General features: G+C 54.2%; 1 protein-coding gene across 13 annotated transcripts in view; it reads left to right on the top strand.

Moving 5' to 3' along the window:
• Positions 1-23,145, top strand: part of SHANK3 (SH3 and multiple ankyrin repeat domains 3) — a 302,562-nt gene that overhangs the window by 185,392 nt on the left and 94,025 nt on the right. For all 13 annotated transcript variants that reach the window (XM_054083072.1, XM_054083024.1, XM_054083035.1 and 10 more), the window contains one exon: positions 5,591-5,673. In XM_054083072.1, the coding sequence (XP_053939047.1) occupies positions 5,591-5,673 (83 nt within the window). The remainder of the gene's footprint in view (positions 1-5,590; positions 5,674-23,145) is intronic.

Genomic DNA, 23,145 nt, shown 5'->3' with positions numbered 1-23,145 from the left:
CTCTCAGCTGTCCTCGGACGGGAGGTTCTGCAGCCCTCGCAGCATCCTTGGAGCCTCCTCTGGACCCCTTCCAACAGCTCCATCTCCTCCTTCTGCTGAGGATTCCAGACCTGGACACAATTCTCCCGAGGAGGTGTCCCCGGAGCGGAGCAGAGGGGCAGAATCCCATCCCTCCCTGCTGGCCACGCTGCTCTGGATGCAGCCCAGGACACGGGGGGGTTCTGGGCTGGGAGCGCACGGTGGGGCTCCTCTCGAGCTTCTCCTCCCCAGCGCCCCAAGTCCTTCTCCTCAGGGCTGCTCTCAATCCCATCATCCCCCAATCTCTACTGACATCAGGAATTGCCCTGACCCTGAGGTAGGACCTTGCCCTTGGCCTGGTTGAGCCTCATGAGGTTCTCCCAGCCCCACTTCTCCAGCATGTCCAGGTCCCTCTGGATGACATCTCATCCTCCCAGTGTGGCAACTGCCCCACTCAGTTTGGTATCATCTACAGTCTTGCTGTGAGTGCCCTCAACCTCACTCTCCATGTCATTGATGAAGTCAATTAGGAACCAAGAGGACTCTTAGGTGCCCGTGGAGCTGGATGGCATTGGCCATGGGGTTTGGGGGTTCTGTAGGGACTTAAACTGGGAATCCTCTTGCAAGATCCATCTTGAAAGTCTAACTTTGTAAACCCCTCTGTGGAGGACACAGTGGGAGAGAGTGAAAAAGACCAAATAAACATCCAACACTTCTAAAACCCCCACAGGTTGCTCTCCGGTTGTACTTCTGGAGCGATTTGGGACAGAAAGTAGCGTGTTGGGGAAGAAATGTTCTCCTATGAGGGTGGTGAGGCCCTGGCCCAGGTTTCCAGAGAAGTTGTGGCTGCCCCATCCCTGGAGGTCTTCCAGGCCAGGTTGGACGGGGTTTGGGCAGCCTGATCTAGTAGGCGTTGTCCCTGTCCATGGAAGGGGTGGAACTGGATGGGTTTTGAAGTCCCTTTCAACCCAACCCATTCTTAGAATGATAGAATAGTTTGGGTTGGAAGGGACCTTAAGGATTATCTACTTCCAACCCCCAATTCAACCCCTTTGAAGATCATCTTGGAGCCCCTGATCCAGTGGGAGGTGTCCCTGCCCATGGCAGCGGGTGGAACTGGATGGTGTTTGAAGCCCCTTCCAACCCAGAATGGTTTATGATTCCGTGAACTGGATGAGCTTTGAGGTCCCTTCCAACACGAGCCATTCCGTGACTTTGTGATTCTAAGTTTAGGTTGTTGAATTAAGGCTCCTCTTGACAGTTTATTTGGAGGAGGAATAATTCAGAAGTGGTGGAAAGAATCGCATATTCTTTCTGCAGATTAACTCTGGTTGGAGCAGCAGCAGGTCGAACTTATTTAAAGGCTTACGTTACTGCAGGAGATCTTGGTAGACGAGGATTGGTGGGGGAGGCTGGTGACGTTGTGCTTACACAGGGCGCGAGCAGCTTCGCCAGAAGCTTCTGCAGATTATCACATGGATGAAACAACCCCAGAGGAACTGGAGGTATGGGATTTTCATAGGGTAACACAATGGGTTGTGTTGGGTTGGAAGGGACCTGCAGTGCTACAGACTGGGGGAAGAATGGCTGGAGAGCTGCACGGAAGAGAAGGACCTGGGGGTGCTGGTTGACAGCCGACTGAACATGAGCCAGCAGTGGCCCAGGGGGCCAAGAAGGCCAACGGCATCTTGGCTTGGATCAGAAATGGGGTCACCAGCAGGTCCAGGGAGGTGATTCTCCCTCTGTACTCGGCACTGGTGAGACCGCACCTCGAATACTGTGTTCAGTTCTGGAGCCCTCACCACAAGAAGGATGTTGAGGCTCTGGAGCGTGTCCAGAGAAGAGCAACGAAGCTGCTGAGGGGGCTGGAGAAGAAGTCTTACAAGGAGCGGCTGAGAGAGCTGGGGTTATTTAGCCTGGAGAAGAGGAGGCTGAGGGGAGACCTTATTGCTCTCTACAACTGCCTGAAAGGAGGTTGTGGAGAGGAGGGAGCTGGGCTCTTCTCCCAAGGGACAGGGGACAGGACAAGAGGGAATGGCCTGAAGCTCCGTCAGGGGAGGTTCAGGTTGGATATCAGAAAAAAATTCTTCACAGTAAGAGTCATCGGCACTGGAACAGCTGCCCAGGGAAGGGGTGGAGTCGCCTTCCCTGGAGGTGTTTAAGGAACGGGTGGATGAAGTGCTGAGGGACATGGTTTAGGGAGTGTTAGGAATGGTTGGACTCGATGATCCAATGGGTCCTTTCCAACCTTGTGATTCTGTGATTCTGTGACCTCAAAGCCCATCCAGTTCCAAGTTACGGGCAAGAACACCTCCCACTGGATCAGGTTGCTCAAAGCTCCATCCAACCTGGCCTTGAACATCTCCAGAGGTGGGGCAGCCACACTACTTTGTTGCAGGAATCATGATTTGAGGTTGTCTGTGTTGTGTGGACAGGAGGATGGTGTTACCATCAACAGCTCTTCTGGGCGTGGTAGTTATGAGTCTCTTTCCAGCAGGACTCTTTGCACTTGCAAGGGAGGATTTTATTGTCGAAGGGAAGAGTTCGATGCATATTGAGGACCACGTGCGTAACCAACTCCGCTCTTGAAAGGCAGACGATGTGTCAAAGATAGGAGCTAAAGGGATGGTTGGGTGTTCAGGGCCAGGTTGGATGGGCTTTGGGCAGCCTGATCCAGTGGGATGTCCCTGCCCATGGCAGGGGGGGTGGAACTGGATGGTCTTTAAGGTACTTTCCAACCCAAACAGTTCTATGATTCTATGACTGTGTGAAGGTGCGATGCTCCTTTAAAGTGGTTTGCATTGTTTTGTTGAAGTTTGTCTCGGTACTTTCTTGCATGAAGTCACTGGTTTTATAGATAACCTTTCTTTTTTGATGAATAATGACTAAGTACATCCAAAATTATAGCATAAAGTGAAATAGGAGGTGAGTCCAAGGAAGTCAGGCTCGTATCTTGTGCTGGTTTCCATTGATGATCTCTGTTGTGTGTCTTCCAGAGTGTCTCGGTACCATTCCATGTATCGACTTGGGCAGACGTGTTGATCTGCTTGAGGGCAGGAAGGGTCTGCAGAGGGATCTGGCCAGGCTGGATCCATGGATGGAGGGCAGGAAGGGTCTGCAGAGGGATCTGGCCAGGCTGGATCCATGGATAGAGGGCAGGAAGGGTCTGCAGAGGGATCTGGCCAGGCTGGATCCATGGATGGAGGGCAGGAAGGGTCTGCAGAGGGATCTGGCCAGGCTGGATCCATGGATGGAGGCAGGAAGGCTCTGCAGAGGGATCTGGCCAGGCTGGATCCATGGATGGAGGCAGGAAGGCTCTGCAGAGGGATCTGGCCAGGCTGCATCCATGGGCTGAGACCAACAGGATGAAGTTCAACAAGGTCAAATGCCGAATCCTGCACTTGGGTCACAACAAACCTACGCAGTGCTTCAGGCTTGGGGAGTTATGTCTGGAAAGCTGCCTGGAGGAGAAGGACAGTGTTGGGGTGTTGGTCGACAGCGGCTGAACATGAGTGAGCAGTGGCCCAGTGGCCAAGAAGGGCAGTGGCATCTCTGCTTGTATCACAAACAGCGTGGCCAGGAGCAGGGAAGTGATTGTCCCCCTGGGGAGGCCACACCTCGACTCCTGGGCTCAGTTCTGGGCCCCTCAAGCCAAGAAGGACCTTGAGGGGCTGGAGCATCTGGAGACGGGAACGGAGCTGGGGAAGGGGCTGGAGAACAAGGGTTCTGAGAGGTGGCTGAGGAACCTGGGGCTGTTTAGCCTGGAGAAGAGGAGGCTGAGGGGAGACCTCATCACTGTCTGCAACTACCTAAAAGTAGGTTGTGGTGAGGTGGGTTCTGGTCTCTTCTCCCATGTTCCAGCAACAGGATGAGAGGAAATGGCCTCAGGTTGCACCAGGGCAGGTTCAGATTGGACATGAAGAACCATTTCTTCCCCAAAAAGGTTCTCAGGCACTCGAAGGGCTGCCCAGTGAAGTGGTAGAGTCCCCATCCCTGGAGAGGCTTAAAAGATGGGTAGATGAGGTGCTCAGGGATGGTTTAGCAGCGGACGGTACAGTTGGACTCAATGATCTCAAAGGTGTGTTGCAACCAAGCGGGTCTGTGGATTGACGACTTTTGTCATCACCTTCCCTTGGTCTGGAGAACAAAGGAGCGTTTCTATCCATCTTGCTCGGAGCTGCTGTTGCGGTGGGGACGGATCACCCAACTGCCTCCCCCCAAAAAGGGACTGGGGTGCCTCTAAATGCAACCCCATCAGCCCATCGCCTCCCCCCTCCGAAGCAGCCGCTCCGTCTCCATCCCTGCGGCTCCCTTTGGAATGACACGGGGCGCAGCCTCCCCATCCCGGCGGGGCGGATGGGGCATTGGGTACCGCAGTGTGCCAAGCCAGATTGCACGTTGCCGGCTCTTGGCCGTCTCCTCCCTCTCGCCATCCTGCCCTGCAGCGGGGGTGCTGTGCAGTGCGGTGCCTCCAGCGCCTTCATCCCTTCATTCCTCACCCCATCGCCGGCTTCGAGCCGTCCCGCGCCATCGCTCCCCTCTCCGCCCCGCTTGGCTTTGCCTCGGTGGGCAAAGCTTCTTGGCCGAGAAGGACCGAGGTCCCTGATTAATTCCACTCTGATGTCAGAACATGCGGCTCCGCTGGGAGGGATTTGCAGGGCTGCGTTGAAGCTCCCGTTTGCAGAGAGAATCCCTTTCCCCCCCCCCCAGCTCCTTTCCCCAAACCTCTCCCAGCGCACGGAGAGGTGCTTGGCTGGAAGGGTTGGGGGGGTCCGCGCGGAGATGCGCCTCTCGGTCCTCATCCTCCGCGCTGGATTTTTCCCCCTTTCTTCTCGCCTGGACGCCGCGGAGGGCAGGGAGAGGAGCTTTGTTAAACTAGGACAATGCAATGCGTCCCCCCCCTCTGCTAATGATAACCGGTTTCTTAGCAACGCAGGGAGGAGAAGGGGAGGGGGGGGAAAAATATTCTGAGAGAAGATCAGAGCACCGAGATGAGGATTTAAACTCCGCTCTCCCGGGGAACTCGCCAAAGAGGCATCTCTCTCTCCTTTTGTCAAGCGTCTTAATATTGCTTTTTTTTTTTTACATACCGGAGGCAACCGGAAAGTCTGAAGGAGCTGCTTCCCTGATGGATGCCCGGCTGCCTCCCCCGGCACCTCCTCTGCTCATCCGCTCCGCTCTTCAGTTATATTCTAAGGGCATCATTTAAAGGGAAGCCCAAAGCGGGATCCGTAAGCTCCCTGCATGCGTATGCAGGTGACTGAGAAGGGGATCGGTGGGCAGAAGGGTGATCCAAGCAGCCGGGGCTTTCCTCCACCCACACCTTGAGGGAAAGTAGCGCTTTTTTTCGTCTTCTTTTTTTTTTTTTTTTAATTATTTTTTTTTTTTTTTTGGTTTCTGACTTTGGGCAAAGGGAGGGAGGGAAGCAGATCGCACCCAACTCCTTGCTGAGATGAAACGGTCGATGAGAAGAGGTCTCCTCCTCGTCACGGGCGCAAAGGCCACCTCCGCCTGGCAGCATGGTGCTGAAATCTAACCCCAGCATCATTCTCTTGTGCTCTTTCCTGCCCAGTGACTACATCATTGAGGAGAAGACGGCCGTGCTGCAGAAGAGGGAGCATGAGGGATTCGGGTTTGTGTTGCGAGGGGCCAAAGGTAAGGGATGCTTCTTTCGCTTCGGTCCCGGGGGGGCTGGGTGGGGAAAAGCTCCTTCTCATCGCTTCGTCTGGGACTCAGGACCTCGGTCCTTGCTTGCACCGAGCCCCACCTTGTGTAGAGGGGTTCGCTTTGGGGACTCGATGGTTGGACTCGATGATCCAATGGGTCTTTTCCAACCTTGTGATTCTGTGATGGACTCTTCTCCCGCGGACGGGCAGCGTGAGTGCAGCCGAGCTCCGGTTGCGTGCCTTGTCCAGAACCAAGCCATTCACGGCGAGCGTGCACCTCTCGCATCGTCTGCGGTGGTCCTGGCGTTGCGTTCGGAGGAGCTTTCCCTTCCGCCCGTTTCTTGAGCGTACCAAGCGCGTGGGCTCCGTTTCAGGGGCAGTTTGAGCCCCGCGGGGCAGGGCCTGCGCCCTCCGAGGCTTTGTGCTTTCATGCATCGTGTATTTCGCTCTCTTTTGGCCGCGTAGAGTTGGGGGCTCCTCTCCTGGGAGATGTGTTGGGGTTCAAGCCCAGCAGGAAGGCAAAGCGAGTGATATTTGTCCTGCTGCTGCCACCGGACCCTCGACCCCGCGCTGTCAGCCTGGGGCACGCGGTCCCTGCACAGCCTTGGAGCGCCCGGTGCCTCGGGTCGGGTTGTAATCGTGGGTCCTCTTGCCCCAAAACCCATCTTTCTCCTATAAAATAAAGAGGAGTCCCTTGGGAACTGGGAATGAAGGTGCTCGTGTTGGCATCGGGAACAGGGATCAGCCCCTGCGCTTGGGTGATGGGTCCATCTCCGGCTGGAGGATCTTCACTCCAGCAGTTCCGGAGAAGGCACCGGGGCAGGGGTCTCATCTGGGGAAGGATGGGGAGAGCCGAAAGGGTCTCATAAATGCAACTGCTGGAAGCAGAGGCACCGCCGTGCACGCTCCCATCCTCGCCTGGAGGCTGCAGGATGCAGAGGGAAAGCTTAACCCAGCTGCTTCCAACTCGGGGATGGTGGTGGTGGTGGTGCTGCTCCTTTCCCGGAGCTCCATGTGACTGAAGATCATTGTGATTTGGGCTTTCATTTCATCTCGGGGGTGATTTTTTTTTTGGGGGGTGGTGGGGGGGAGAAGATTCCTGAATTGCCTTTGTTCTGGCCAAAGGGCTCCGTGTGCCGGTGGGTGTGTTCGCGTCCCTGTTGGAATATGGTTGCTGTCTCCTCTCTCCCTTTTCCCTACGTGTGTGACATACGTGTCCGTCCATGTGCCGCTCACATCAGGCTCCGTAACGTGAAGTGAAACTTCAGGGCTCAAAATGGCATCCATTTTTATTGCTCCATCAGACTTGCGGCTATTGTGTTAGGAAAAGAAAAAAAAGGGATAGATTTTGTCCCATCTCCCGTTTTTCTTTCTTTCTCTTTTTTTTTTCCTCCTAAAATTTGCAGCCTCGTGCATTTCCCTTTGTCTGCTGAGGCTGAAGGAGAGGACTTGGCAGGGATTAAGCGGTGGGCGTGAGGCTGACGGTGGGTCTGGCTGATGGATTCGCAGCCTGGCGTTGCTGCAGGAGGCACGGAGAGCGCAGGGATGCAGAGGGTCACCACCTGGAAGCCCTGGTGGGGTGGGCACGGTCCATTCTGCTGGAGCTGGGACGAGGATGCTGCTCAGTCTGCTCATGGCCCTTGGGGAGCGGCATCCTCCTGTCCGAGAGGGGAATGGGGTGGCTTTGAGTCACCTCCGTAATTTCCCAGCCCGGGTGCTTCGTGCTGCCGTGGGGTGAAAAGTGGGAAGAGCGCTGAGACTCTTATCTTGGTTCCATCACTGTCGCCACGGCTCACGCTCCGATGCTCGGTGTGAAACACTGCAAGGCTTGCGGGGGGAAACTGGGGAAGAGGTGTGGAAGCGGGAGGGACGAGAGCAGCAGCAAAGCCCCTGCAGAGGGAGGGAGATGGTTGTTAAGTGGAACTGGGCTGGATGATCCTCAAAGGGATCTGCACTTTGTGCTGCAGAGGATGCTGGAAAGCTTGCGTGGCTTCTGCCAGGCTTGCTGAGGGTTGAATCCTTCCCAAGCACGGATTTGACCATCCGTGAGAGCTGCCCCATCAGCTGCACCCCAGGCAGAGAACGTTCGCCACTACCCTGCAGAGCCAGTCCTTCCCATCCCATCCCATGCTGTCCCATCCCATCCCATCCCGTCCCATCCCATCATCCCATCCCACCCCACCCCATCCCATCCCATCCCTTCCCACCCCACCCCATCCCATCCCATCCCATCCCATCCCATCCCATCCCATCCCATCCCATCCCATCCCATCCCATCCCATCCCATCCCATCCCATCCCTTCCTCCCATCCCACCCCACCCCATCCCATCCCATCCCATCCCACCCCACCCCATCCCATCCCATCCCATCATCCCATCCCACTCCACCCTACCTCATTCCATCCCACCCCATCCCATCCCATCCCATCCCGTCCCATCCCATCCCATCCCACCTCATCCCGTCCCATCCCATCCCACCCCACCCCATCCCATCCAATCCCATCCCACCCCACCCCACCTCATCACGTCCCATCCCATCCCATCCCATCCTATCATCCCATCCCACCCCACCTCATCCCATCCCACCCCACCCCACCCCACCCCATCCCATCCCACCCCACCTCATCCCATCCCACCCCACCTCGCCCCACCCCATCCCACCCCACCCCACCCCACCCCACCCCATCCCATCCCATCCCACCCCACCTCATCCCATCCCACCCCACCCCACCCCACCCCACCCCACCCCATCCCATCCCATCCCACCCCACCTCATCCCATCCCACCCCACCTCACTCCACCCCATCCCATCCCACCCCACCCCATCCCATCCCATCCCATCCCATCCCATCATCCCATCCCATCCCGTCCCATCCCATCCCATCCCACCCCACCCCATCCCATCCCATCCCACCCCACCCCACCCCATCCCACCCCACCCCACCCCATCCCATCCCATCCCATCCTCTCCACCTCTGTCCGGTACCAGGAGGACGTGATGTCCCCATCAAACCAACAGAACATTTGGACCAAGGTGATTCTTACCCCGGTCCCTGCAGGAGATGCGCTGCAGCTCTGGGACATGGGACTTACCTGCAGGCGTTGCCTTCAGGAATCATTTGGAGCAGATGGGAATTGGTGTAGAAGCCCCTTCACTCAGCACTGTGGTGGGATATGATGAGCTGGTGGAGTCACTTCTTCCTTTCTTGACCCAGAGAGGCCATCCCCGCCTTTCCCGAACCCGAACGACAGCCCTGAGCTCAAAATACTGAAAGATGGTATTTGGTGGCTTTTGATGGCCTGAACACAACCAGTCAGTCTTCCATGTCTGGATGAGAGCAACGTCCCTCTCCTTGGCCAACTCGGCCACGGATCAGGCACTGTCTATTTCGTAAGCGTAGAATCATGGGCTGGGTTGGGTTGGAAGGGAACTCAAAGTCTAACGAGTTCCATCCCTTGCCGTGGGCAGGGACACCTCCCACTGGATCAGAGGCTCCAAGAACCATCCAACCTGGCCTTGACCTTCATCATAGAATTGTAGAATGGATTGGGTTGGAAGGAACCTCAAAGCCCATCCAGTTCCAAACCCGGGGATGCTTCCCGCTTGGATCACACTGCACAACGCCCCATCCAACCTGGCCTTGAACACCTCCAGGGATGGAGCAGCCACCACTGCTCTGGGCAACCTGGGCCAGGGCCTCACCACCCACCCAGGAGAACAGTTGTCCCTAAGATCTCATTTCAATTTCCCCTCTTTCAGCTCAAACCCCTTGTCCTTGTCCTATCCCTTCATTCCCTGACCAAGAGCCCCTCCCCAGCTTTCCTGGAGCCACTTTCTGTACTGGAAGGTGCTCTAAGGTCTCCCTGGAGCCTTCTCTTCTCCAGGCTGAACAATCCCAACTCTCTCAGCCTGTCCTCGGACGGGAGGTTCTCCAGCCCTCGCAGCATCCTTGGAGCTTCCTCTGGACCCGTTCCAACAGCTCCATCTCCTCCTTCTGGTGAGGATTCCAGACCTGGCCCCAACCCTCCAGCTGAGGTCTCACAAGAGAGGTCCCTCAGCCGCATCACTTAAGATTCTTCTCCAGCCCTTTCACCAACTTCATTGCTCCAATGGCGATGAATGGGTGAGGTCCTCTTGTGGTTCCTCACCTCTCACCGATATCACTTTGAGGCCCAACGAGGTGGGCCTTCATTCCCTGACCAAGAGCCCCTCCCCAGCTTTCCTGGAGCCCCTTTCCGTACTGGAAGGTGCTCTAAGGTCTCCCTGGAGCCTTCTCTTCTCCAGGCTCAACAACCCCAACTCTCTCAGCCTGCCCTTGGATGGGAGGTGCTCCAGCCCTTGGATCATCTCCGTGGGCTCCTCTGGACTCGCTCCAGCAGATCCATTTCCTTCCTGTGCTGAGGACTCCAGAATTGAACACAGGGCTCCAGGTGGGCTCTCACCAGAGTAGAGCAGAGGGGCAGAATCCCCTCCCTTTCCCTGCTGGTCCCACAGCTTTGGATACAGCCCAGGACACGGCTGTCAAAACGGTTCCTAAGATACTCCAACCTCCTTCCCTGGGGCCAAACCCTGCGGACGTGGTCGTTACGGCCGATACAGGGACTGCAGCTCACACTGACTCGGGAAATCGCTGCTACCCATTCCCTCAGTGGAGGAATATTCTTCCTGGACCACTTAATGCTCGTTGACGTCTGGTTCCGATGGGTTCGGTGGCAGCGGTAGTGATGCACTGCAGTCCCTGACTTCGGAATTTGCTCTCTAAGAAAGGAAGATCTGTGAATAGGAAGGCTGCGGCCAATAATGCAAATTAAGTGCAGGAGAAGACAAAAAAAGAGACAAGGGAATACCTTTGTGTCCTTGCTTCAGGGCACGAGCTTTCCTTTGGGGAGAAGCTGTGGGACAGGGCAGGTTCTTCACCGAGTTCCTTGAGGTGATTCCTTCCCATGGTCTCCATCTCTCCCAGAGCGGGTGATGCCGTACGCTGCTGAGGAGGCGATGCTGTGTTGATTTGGTTTCTACCATGTCCTTCGTTCCAAAATGTTGGTAGTTCTTTGTTGCCCTCACCCATACCCCAATTCTCCTTCCAAGCGAGAACTTCACTGACTTTACCATCTGCACCTGTCTGGGTACAGAGCACTGACCTTGAGGGCCAGAAAGATGATCCAAGGGCTGGAGAACTTCCCATAGGAGGATAAGCTGAGAGAGTTGGGGTTGTTCAGCCTGGAGAAGAGAAGGCTCCGAGGAGACCTTAGAGCAGCTTCCAGTACGGAAAGGGGCTCCAGGAAAGCTGGAGAGGGGCTGTTCACAAAGGCTTTCTACCCCTCTATTCCTCTCTTGTGAGACCTCTTCTGGAGGATTGGGTCCAGTTCTGGAATCCTCAACAGAAGGAGGAGATGGAGCTGTTGGAACGGGTTCAGAGGAGGCTCCAAGGATGCTGTGAGGGCTGCAGAACCTCCCGTCCGAGGACAGGCTGAGAGAGTTGGGGTTGGGGAGAAGAGAAGGCTCCGAGGAGACCTTAGAGCAGCTTCCAGTACGGAAAGGGGCTCGAGGAAACCTGAGTAGGGGCTGTTGATGAGGGAGGGCAGGAATAGGATGAGAGGGAACGGTTTTCAGTTGCAAGAGGGGATATTGTGATGAGACCTTAGGGAGAAATGTTCTCCTGTGAGGGCGGGAAGCTGTTTTATTTTCACTCAGTAGATGTGTTTCGGGTGAAGTAAGTGGGATTGTCACAATTTGCTCAGCTTGGATTAACTAGTAATAGCTCTCACCGCTGAACTTGGCGAGCGAGAAAAGTCCAAGAAAAGCAATATTTGCAAGGAATGGAAGAGTTCATTCGGAAGGGAACTGCGAGAATCATCCAATCCAACTGCTGGACCACTTCAAGTCCGACCAAAAGTTAGAGCGTGTTGTTAAAAAAAACCCTGACGGGCTTAGGGCATCAACTGCCTCTTCTCAAAGAAGGTTTGACCACCCTCTGGGTTAAGAAATGCTTCGTTGTGTTCAGTTTGAACTTCCCCCAGGGTAGCTCAGAGCTATGGCCAGGCATCCTGTCCCCGGAGGCCAAAGAGTAGAGATGGGCACCTCCCTGTCCACGTCCCCTCCTCAGAAGCTCTGGAGAGCACTGAGGTTGTCCATTGACCTCCTTCTCTCCCGATAAACCCAGAATGCTCAGCCACTCCTCATCAGACGTTCCCTCCAACCCTACCACCAGCCTGGTTGTCCTCAATGCATTCAAGAACCTTCCCAACCTTCTCAAACAGTGGGGCCCCAGCACCTGAATCCAGGTGAAGAATCTCCTCCCCTGACCCGTCGTGCTGTGTGCGATGTCCCCTGGGTGATGTTTGCCCTCATCAAATGGGTCCCAAGAAGCATGTCCAGAAGAGGGCAACCAAGCTGGGTAGAGGTATGGAGAACAAGTCTTATGAGGAGCAGCTGAGGGTCTTGGTGATGTTTAACCTGGAGAAGAGGAGGGTGAAGGGAGAGCTAATCACTCTCTGCATCTCCTGGAAAGGAGGTTGTGGTGAGGTTGGTGCTGGTCTCTTCTCCCAAGTGATAAGTGATAGGAGGAGAGGAAATGGCCTCCAGTTGCTCCAGAGGAGGTTTAGATTGAATATTGGGAAAAATGTCGTTATAGAAGGAGCGGTGAAGGTCCTTCAAGGAGCAATGGTGGAGTCTCCATCCCTGGAGTTGTAGACCAACCATGTAGACGTGGCACTTCAGGACATGGTTTATCCGGCACGGTGGGGTTGGGCTGATGGTTGGACGGGATGAGCTGAGAGGTCTTTTCCAGCCTTAACAATTCTGAACCTGCATCTTGACGTGCGATCAGCTGCAAGAGTCGAACGCAGGACCGTAGTTTGCTGAATCAGGTCCTGAGAGGCAGTTCCTCCTGGAGATGGTTGGACTCGATGATCCAAAAGGTCTTTTCCAACCTGGTGATTCTATGGGCAGCCTAAAGGAAGAGAGAGCCTAGAGGCGCAGGAGAAAGAAAGATATCTCAGGTCTGGGCACACTTCTGGCCGTGGTGGGTTCCACTGAGCCATTTTTGTGGCATGGATCTCCCTTCCGGATACAACTGTGCCAACAGCGATGCCATCTTCCTGGTGGCAATGGTGTGGTGGAGGCCAAGCCAACCACTCCCAGGAACCCTCCTCTTGGCTCTTGGGCAGGACTGCAGGGCCTTCACCACCAGACCTGAGGTGCTGAGAGGCTTTCAAAGCTACCTTAGGGCTTCAGAGAATCACTGGTTTGGAAAAGACCTCTTCCTGGTGATATGGCTCTAAGGTAGCTTTGAAAGCCTCTCAGCTGGGTTGGAAAAGACCTCTTCCTGGTGATATGGCTCTAAGGTAGCTTTGAAAGCCTCTCAGCTGGGTTGGAAAAGACCTCTTCCTGGTGATATGGCTCTTCCAGGGCTTCTCTTGACCAAAGAGCTGGTGTCACTGGTGTGAGACAGCCTGGACAGAGAGTTTTTAAGGCCAGGACACGGCCACCGTGGTCAGATTGTCCAACCAAAGCTGTCGTGTTAACGTGCTTGCTCCTCGAGAAGCACCAATTACGTTTCCTGAGATTTAAAGTCATGAACTCATGCGCTGACCGGTAGGACCTCTTTGTTAGGAAATTCTACCTCATTTACCAGCGAGAGTTTCTATAATTGAATTCCAAACCTTTTGATTCAGTTTGCCTTCGCCGGTTGGATAAGAGAGCCTCCTTCAATTTGATTTCCTTCCCGGGTAGGCACTTACAGATGAATTGTCACTGAATTATGTGCTTCTGACCTAACGTTTTCCCACGGGCTTTGATCTGGAGATGGTGTTTTGGAGGCTCTGGCCTCAAGTTGGTGTTTGTCGGAACTGTTCTGCCTTCGCTCGGGCTTGGATGAAAGGCAGAGGTCAGGATTCCCAGTCTGTGAAAGGAATATTGGTGTCCTTCACCTCCATCGCCGCGGCTACAGACGACTCTGAACGCTGCGGGTTGTCTTGGTTGATATTTCTTCTCTCGTTGGGTCTGTGGGGACACAGATGGATTATGGATGAGGCTGAGATTAAGCTGACTGGAAACAGGCGCTTGCAGCCCAGAAAGCCAACAAGATCCTGAGCTGCATCCAAAGCCGTGGGACCAACAGGGAAAAGGAGGGGATTTTGCCCCTCTGCTCCGCTCTGGAGAGACCCACCTGGAGCCCTGTGTCCAGTTCTGGAGTCCTCAGCACAGGGAGGACATGGAGCTGTTGGAATGGGTCCAGAAGAAGCCACGGAGATGATGAGAGGGCTGGAGAACCTCTGAGGCCAGGCTGAGAGAGTTGGGGTTGTTCAGCCTGGAGAAGAGAAGGCTCCGAGGAGACCTTAGAGCAGCCTCCAGTATGGAAAGGGGCTCCAGGAAAGCTGGAGAGGGGCTGTGGATTGAGGAGTGCAGGGACAGGATGAGGTGAAGGGTTTTCAGCTGAAAGAGGGGAGATTGAGATGAGATCCTGGGGAGAAATGTTCTCCTGTGAGGGTGGGGAGGCACTGGCCCAGATTACCCAGAGAAGCCGTGGCTGCCCCATCCCTGGAGGTGTTGAAGACCAGGTTGGATGGTTCTTGGAGCCCCTGATCCAGTGGGAGGTGCCCATGGCGGGGGTTGGAACTGGATGGGCTTGGAGCTCCCTTCCAATCCAAACCATTCCATGATTCTATGGGTCTTCTGCAGATGTCATGGTTTGCAGATGCTCCAGAGGTGCCACTTAGGTGTCTTTTATTCAGTTGTTATGAGAAAGAGATGTACGTGGTAGCCGTCAACTGAAAAAGTGGGGCAGGGTTGAGCTTTCAGGTGCTACCGTGGGTTTAGAACTTCTTTGACTCTTAACTTGAGGTGTTTCCATCGCCGTGTGCTGCAGGATTTCATCTCTTTGTGGTACAGAGATGTCTCTGTCCTGAGCTGGTGGACACAAAGCATCAGGAGAATGGTTAATAACCGCAAAAAGCAGTAAGAGAAGGTTCTGAAGCAAGGGAGCAGAGTTGCAGGCTCCAGTGAGCCGTTGTTTCCCCTGTATTGTGAGTCTCCAAGTCCGTTCCACAGGATAAAAAGGATCTAACGCTCCTGGAGAGTGTCCAGAGGAGGCCACAAAGTTGGGGAAAGGTTTGGATGGGAAGTCGTATGACGAGCAGCTGAAGTCACTTGGTTTGTTCAACCTGGAGGCTGAGGAGAGACCTCATCACGGTCTACGGCTTCCTCACAAGGGGAGGAGGAGCAGGCACTGAGCTCTTCTGTCTGGTGACCAATAATAGGACTCAAGGGGATGGCAGGAAGAAGTGCTAGGAGAGGGTTAGGTTGGATATTAGGACAAGGTTCTTCACCCAGAAGGTGGTGGAACACTGGAACAGCTCCCCAGGGCAGCAGTCACGGCGCCAAGCTGGACAAAATTCCAGAAGCCTTTGGCCAAAGCCCTCAGACCATGGTGTGAATGTCGAGGTTGTCCCATGCAGGGCCAGGAGTTGGACTCGATGATCCTTGTGGGTCCCTTCCAACTCAGGGCGTACTATGATTCTATGAAATCCGGTGCTGGATTGCATCTTCACCTGGAGGTCCCAGCGCCTCCATCCACTGCTTGACGTGGTCATTGGAGAGACGTGGACATCTGGAGCTGCAAAGCTCATTTTCTCCATGGAAAAAGGATGGTTTAGTTTAGCTTTCTTCTTCCCTGGGCCCAAGTGCCGGAACTTCAAGGCGGTAGCGAAGAGTGGCTGCCTTCTCCTCCTACATTTTTGGCTTGATATAAGGAAGAATTTCTTCACCATGAGGGTGGGGAGGCCGAGGGAAGTTGTAGATGCTCCATCCCTGGAGGTGTTCATCCAGGTTGGATGAGCCTTGGGCAGCCTAATCCAGTGGGAGGTGCCCCTGCCCATGGCGGGGGTTGGGACTGGATGATCTTTAAGGTGCCTTCCAACCCAAACTATTCTATGATTCAGGTTGGAACTGGATTCAAACCATGCCATGATACAACGATTTTGCAGAAGACCTTTTCCGAGCTCCTCCGGGCTCAGGGTTCGGCTGATCCTTTTTCCTCCTCTTGTATTAAAACCTGCTCCTAGTATTGGGTTTTTTCCAGACTTCAGGATGCCTTTTCTTGTTTACGTAATCATGAAGACACCAGAAACACTTTACAATTCATGTATCACAGCGTGGAGTTACTGTAGATGTGGCTTCCATCCCATGGGAGATGCTGTGCCTGGAGTCCTCATCCTACACATCCGTAGTGCAGGTGGCAAAATTGGCTGTAAAGATGCGTTTCCGGCGTTGGTTTGATCTGCGTTCCCCATCAGTTTGGATCTTCGATTAGCGACAGGGAAAGCACATCCTTCAAGTATCCCTCAGATGACTCTTCTCCGAGCTATGATTCAGGATTTGTAACCAGTCGGGAGAGGGAGGAGATTCCGCCCCTCTGCTCTGCTCTGGTGAGAGCCCACCTGAAGTCCTGGGTCCAGTTCTGGAGTCTTCAGCACAGGAAGGAGGTGGAGCTGTTGGAGCGAGTCCAGAGGAGGCCACGGAGATGATCCGAGGGCTGGAGCACCTCCCATCCAAGGCCAGGCTGAGAGAGTTGGGGTTGTTCAACCTGGAGAAGAGAAGGCTCCGAGGAGACCTTAGAGCAGCTTCCAGTATGGAAAGGGGCTCCAGGAAAGCTGGAGAGGGGCTCTTGGTCAGGGAATGAAGGGATAGGACAAGGGGAAGGGTTTAGAGTTGAAAGAAGGGAGATTGAGATGGGATCTTAGGGAGAAATGTTCTCCTGTGAAGGTGAGGAGGCCCTGGCCCAGGTTGCCCAGAGCAGTGGTGGCTGCCCCATCCCTGGAGGTGTTCCAGGCCAGGTTGGATGGTTCTTGGAGCCCCTGATCCAGCGGGAGGTGTCCCTGCCCATGGCAGGGGATGGGACTGGATGATTTTTAAGGTCCCTTCCAAGCCAAACCATTCCATGAATCTATGATTTCTCCACCCTCCGTGGCTGTCTCGGCCCACGGTGGGGAATCGCGGGGCAGAGCTTCAGAACGGTGCGGCTGCAGGATTGCCGCGGGAGTAACCCTGGTGAGACGGGTGTATCTGGAGCTGCTGTGATAACGTGGTTTCCTCTCCTGGCTAGGAAACCAATTAAATTGTCATCTGTCCAACTCTGTCCTCCCCGGGGATCAGGACTTCCACTTAACCTTCTCATGACTTAATTACGACGTAGATGTGACAAGAGGGCAGCGCTGGTGTTTCGTGCCGATCCTCCCATTTTGTGAAGCTCTACGGAGACCGTGTGTCTCATTCTCATTATAGAAACAATTTTCTCGACATTCAGAGAAGCTGAGTCTCCCCGTTTTTTATCTTCAGAGGGACAGGTGATACACAAGGTCTTTCAGACCTTCACCTTTAAGTCCTTCATATACAGAAGGGTGCTCCAGGAAGGTTTGGGAGAGGCTCTTGATCAGGGAGTGCAGGGATAGGGTGAGGGGAAATGGTTTTAAGCTGAAAGAGGGGAGGTTGAGATGAGATCATAGGAAGAAATGTTCTCCTGCAACGATGGGGAGGCCCTGGCCCAGGTTGCCCAGAGAAGCCATGGTTGCCCCATGCGTGGAGGTGTTGAAGGCCAGGTTGGATGGGGCTTGGATCCAGTTGGGGGTGTCCCTGCCCATGGCAGGGGGTGTTGGAGCTGCATGGACTTTGAGGTCCCTTCCAACCCACTCCATGAAGCTATCATTAACCCTCATATCCTTCTGGGCCAAGGTCTAGCATGAGAACCTCATGAGGTTCAACCAGACCAAGGGCAATGTCCTAGACCTGGGTTGGGGCAGTCCCCAGTTTCAGTCCAGGATGGGGGATGATGTGATTGGGAACAGCCCTGAGGAGAAGGACTTGGGGCACTGGGGAGGAGAAGCTCAACGGGAGCTCCACCGTGGGGTCCCAGCCCAGAACCCCCCCGTGTCCTGGGCTGCATCCAGAGCAGCGTGGCCAGCAGGGAGGGACGGGATTCTGACCCTCTGCTCCGCTCCGGGGACACCTCCTCGGGAGAATTGTGTCCAGGTCTGGAATCCTCAGCAGAAGGAGGAGATGGAGCTGTTGGAAGGGGTCCGGAGGAGGCTCCAAGGATGCTGCGAGAGCTGCAGAACCTCCCGTCCGAGGACAGCTGAGAGAGTTGGGGTTGGGGAGAAGAGAAGGCTCCGAGGAGACCTCAGAGCAGCTTCCAGTGCCTGAAGGGGCTCCAGGAGAGCCGGAGAGGGGCTGTTCCCAAAGGGAGGGAGTGAGAGGACGAGGCACAATGAGGATAAACTGTAGAGGGGCAGAGCTGGACTGGACATGAGGAGGAATTCCTTCACTATGAGGGTGGTGAGACCCTGGCACAGGTTGCCCATGGAAGTCGTGGTTGCCCCATCCCTGGAGGGGTTCCAGGCCAGGTTGGATGGGCCTTGGAGCAACCTGGTCCAGTGGGAGGTGTCCCTGCCCATGGGTCCCTTCCAACCCAAACTATTCTATGATTCGATGATGGGGGAATGGCATCTGGGATTGGTCCTACAGCCTCCAGCAAGGTTGTGTTTGTGGTTCTTTGAACTTCACACTATGGAAAGTTCTTGCTGGGTCAGACTGATGCAAAAAGTTGAATTGACACCGGGGAAGTCTTGAAGGATTTGGAGAAATCAAATGCCACATTGTCATTTCTAAGAATAAGTAGGATGATTCGTCAAGCGACGTTTCATCTACCTTCCATCAACGGAAGAAGTCACGATAAGCGGCTGATAAAGAACAGAATCATAGACTCATGGAATAGTTTAGGTCGGAAGGTACCTCAAAGCCCATCCAGTTCCACCCCCTGAGGGACACCTCCTACTGGATCAGGTTGCTCCAAGCTCCGTCCAACCTGGCCTTCAATTTTCTCGAAGCAACTAAGATCACTCAGCAAATCAATGTCTTTTCAAGCAATCTTGCCTTGCTCTGGCAGTGGCTGACGGCTCAGATCTAGCAGAAAAGATCTCACATCACAATGGTCAACAGAATAAATGAAGAAGTAGTCCTGTAATGGGTGGAAATGGTTTTGTCTCTGTGAAGTCCGTGCGTATACGTTTCACGGAAGTGAAAGAGAATGTGGGTCGCGTTTCCTGGGGTGACCTGACAGCCGAGAAGATGGATGCCCGAGATCGTCCACCAACTCTGTGGTTAAATCCACTGCCGCGTTAGGGTTTCAAGACGGCTCTTAAGAAAGACATTGTTTTGATAATAGCCTCGGAGTGATGGATCGCCTACCAGCCCTGATGATCCAATACATCATTGTCTACCTTGCTAACAAAAGGAGACCCTGCTTTCTGCGTGCTGAGGTGAGAGGAGACCTACGGGGACCGTTGTTGAATGCTCCGGCCCTTATATAATCGTAGAATCGTCTGGTTGGAAAAGACCTTTGAGATCATTGAGTCCAACCGTACCCGTCCACTGCTAAACCATATCCCTGAGCACCTCATCTACGCGTCTTTTGAACATATCCAGGGATGGGGACTCCACCACCTCCCTGGGCAGCCTCTGCCAGGGCCTGAGAATCCTTTCCATGAAGAGGTTCTTCCTGATGTCCAATCTGAACCTGCTCTGGAGCAACTTGAGGCCATTTCCTCTCATCCTATCGCCTGTCACTTGGGAGAAGAGCCCAGTGCCCACCACACTCCAAACCTCCTTTCAGGGAGTTGTAGAGAGCCATAACATCTCCCCTCACCTCCTCTTCTCCAGGATAAACAGCCCCAGGTCCCTCAGCCACCTCTCAGAACCCTTGTTCTCCAGCCCCTTCCCCAGCTCCGTTCCCTTCTCCAGACGCTCCAGCCCCTCAAGGTCCTTCTTGGAGTGAGGAGCCAAAACTGAACCCAGGATTCCAGGCGCGGCCTCACCAATGTCCAGGAGCGCAATTACTTCCATTGTCCTGCTGGACATGCGGTTTCTGACGCAGGCCAAGATGTCATGGGCCTCCTTGGCCACTTGGGCCACTGCTGGCTTGTATTCAGCTGATTGCCGGCCAACATCTACATGTTGTTATGGGTGATATCAGGTGAGATAATTGTGGGGGTTTTTTTTGATGTACTTCCTGCACGGAAGGCAAATTAGCTCTTCAAACGCCATCAGAATCACAGAATCACAGAATCACAGAATCACACACACAAGGTTGGAAAGGACCCATTGGATCATGGAGTCCAACCATTCCCAACACTCCCTAAACCATGTCCCTAAGCACTTCATCCACCCGTTCCTTAAACACCTCCAGGGATGGTGACTCGACCCCCTCCCTGGGCAGCTGTTCCAGTACCCAATGACTCTGTGAAGAATTTTTTTCTGATATCCAACCTGAACCTCCCCTGGCGGAGCTTCAGGCCATTCCCTCTTGTCCTGTCCCCTGTCCCTTGGGAGAAGAGCCCAGCTCCCTCCTCTCCACAACCTCCTTTCACGCAGTTGTAGAAAGAAGGTCTCCCCTCAGCCTCCTCTTCTCCAGGCTAAACAACCCCATGGCCCTCAGCCGCTCCTCGTAACCCTTCTTCTCCAGACCCCTCACAGCTTCATTGCTCTTCTCTGGACACCTCCAGAGCCTCAACATCCTTCTTGTGGTGAGGGCTCCAGAACTTAACACAGTACTTATGGTGCGGTCTCACCAGTGCTGAGTACAGAGGGGAATAACCTCCCTGGACCTGCTGGTCCCACTGTTTCTGATCCAAGCCAAGATGCCATTGCCCTTCTTGGCCACCTGGGCCACTGCTGGCTCATGTTCAGTTGGCTGTCAACCAACACCCCCACGTCCTTCTCCTCCAGGCAGCTTTCCAGCCACACTTCTCCTGGTCGGGAGCACTGCACAGGGTTGTTGTGCCCCAAATGCAGGACCTGGCATTCGGCCTTGTTAAACCTCGTGCCATTGGTCTCAGCACATCTTTCCAGCCTGTTCCGATCCCTTTGCAGAGCCTCCCAACCCTCCAGCAGATCCACGCTTCCACCCAGCTTAGTGTCATCCGCAAACTTGCTGAGGGTGCACTCAATGCCTTCATCCAGGTCATTGATAAAGACATTTAGAAGACTTTAGGTGTTTGAGGTCTTAGAAGGTTAGCCTGGATCCTTCAGTGCATCCACCTCAGAGCTGGCCCTGCCCATGCCGAGAGTGTCCTTTTTCTCCTGATTCTTCTGAATGAAGATGAAACAGCAAATCCCTCAAGGTCTAAAAATGCAGGTGGGAAGGTGAGAACAGACACCTCTGTCAGTCCCTTGGAAAGCCCTGAGTGAGGGAGCCTGCAGGTCACTTGGCCTCCAAATGAAGTTCAAGAAGGACAACTGCAAGGTCTTGCACCTCGGTTGGGGCAATCTGAAGCTCAAAATCAGGATGGGTGGAGAATGGATTGGAAGCAGTCCCCTGGAGAAGGGTTTGTGTTATTGAGGGATGAGAAGCTCAACATGAGCCCCCTGTGTCCTGGGCTGCATCCGGAGCAGCGTGGCCAGCAGGGAGGGACGGGATTCTGCCCCTCTGCTCTGCTCTGGTGTGACCCTACATGGAGCCCTATGTCCAGTTCTGGAGTCCTCAGCACAGGGAGGACATGGAGCTGCTGGAATGGATCCAGAAGAGGCCACGGAGTTGATGAGAGGGCTGGAGAACCTCTGCTCTGAGGACAGGCTGAGAGAGTTGGGGTTGATCAGCCTGGAGAAGAGAAGGCTCCGAGGAGACCTTAGAGCAGATTCCAGTACAGAAAGGGGCTCCAGGAAAGCTGGAGAGGGGCTGTGGATTGAGGAGTGCAGGGACAGGATGAGGTGAAGGGTTTTCAGCTGAAAGAGGGGAGATTGAGATGGGATCTTGGGGAGAAATGTTCTCCTGTGAGGGTGGGGAGGCCCTGGCCCAGGTTGCCCAGAGAAGCCGTGGCTGCCCCATCCCTGGAGGTGTTCCAGGCCAGGTTGGATGGTTCTTGGAGCCCCTGATCCCGCGGGAGGTGTCCCTGCCCATGGCAGAGGAGTTCGAACTGGATGAGCTTTAAGGTCCCTTCCAACCCAAACCATCCTATGATTTTATGAAGATGGGCTGGAGCTGGAGAATTGCAGAGCACTGCCTGGATGCATCTGAGAAATTCCTTACCCTGGAAGTGGTAGGAGTGGGATTTCCAACCAGAAATGCAATTAAAATATCACCAATGAAGAGTGGCGTTCATTTGACTGCTGTAGATATCCAGCAAGAAGTGACCCTCCACAACAGAACAGAATGGTTTCCGTCGGACTTGTGTAGAGGGGCAGCACTCTGGGGGACTGGAAGGAAACGTCCAAGTTGCGGCAGTGCAGGTGGGAGGTGCACAGGGGTTGTGGAGATGTCCTCTGGGAAAGAGGCCTGGAGCTGCTACCTCAGATCATAGAATCATAGAATAGTTTGGGTTGGAAGGGACCTTAAAGATCATCCAGTTCCAACCCCTCTGCCATGGGCCGGGACACCTCCCACTGGCTCAGGCTGCCCAAGGCCCATCCAACACCTTGAACACCTCCAGGGATGGGGCAGCCACAATTTCCCTGAGTAACCTGTTCCAGTGTCTCACCACTCTCATGGTGAAGAAATTCTTCCTTATGTCCAGTCTAACTCTGCCCCTCTCCAGTTTATCCCCATCGTCCCTCGTCCTATCACTCCATGCCTTTGTGAACAGTCCCTCCCCAGCTTTCTTGTAGCCTCTTTCAGGTACTGGAAGGTGGCTGTAAGATCTTCTCTTCTCTTCTCTTCTCTTCTCTTCTCTTCTCTTCTCTTCTCTTCTCTTCTCTTCTCTTCTCTTCTCTTCTCTTCTCTTCTCTTCTCTCCTCTTCTCTCCTCTTCTCTCCTCTTCTCTCCTCTTCTCCTCTCCTCTCCTCTCCTCTCCTCTCCTCTCCTCTCCTCTCCTCTCCTCTCCTCTCCTCTCCTCTCCTCTCCTCTCCTCTCCTCTCCTCTCCTCTCCTCTTCTCTCCTTCCCCTTCCTCTCCTCTTGTTCTTCTTGTTCTTGTTCTTCTTGTTCTTCTTGTTCTTCTTCTTCCTCTTCTTCTTCTTCCTCTTCTTCTTCTTCTTCCTCTTCTTCTTCTTCTTCCTCTTCTTCTTCTTCTTCTTCTTCTTCTTCTTCTTCTTCTTCTTCTTCTTCTTCCTCCTCTTCTTCTTCTTCTTCTTCTTCTTCCTCCTCTTCTTCTTCCTCTTCTTCTTATTCTGTGTAGACACAAGAATGAGCTCCACCCCTCTTGGTATCGCTTGTGGATGTTGCTCTCATTTTCGACTGTGGTACCAAATCGTAGAATCATTGAATGACCTCAGTTTGAGGGGACCCACAAAGACCATTGAGTCCGAATCCTGGCTCTGTACGGGACCAACCTGAACATTCATACCGTGGGTCTGAGGGTGTTGGCCAAATGCTTCTTGGCTACTTTCAGGCTTGGTGCCATGACTGTTGCCCTGGAGAGCCATTCCAGTGCTCCACCACCCTCTGGGTGAAGAACCTTGTCCTAATGTCCAACCTA

Source organism: Cuculus canorus, chromosome 1 (genome assembly GCF_017976375.1).
Source record: "Cuculus canorus isolate bCucCan1 chromosome 1, bCucCan1.pri, whole genome shotgun sequence".
Lineage (NCBI taxonomy): Eukaryota > Metazoa > Chordata > Aves > Cuculiformes > Cuculidae > Cuculus > Cuculus canorus.
Note: the sequence above shows the minus strand (reverse complement) of the source record. Positions and strands in the feature narration are given on the sequence as shown.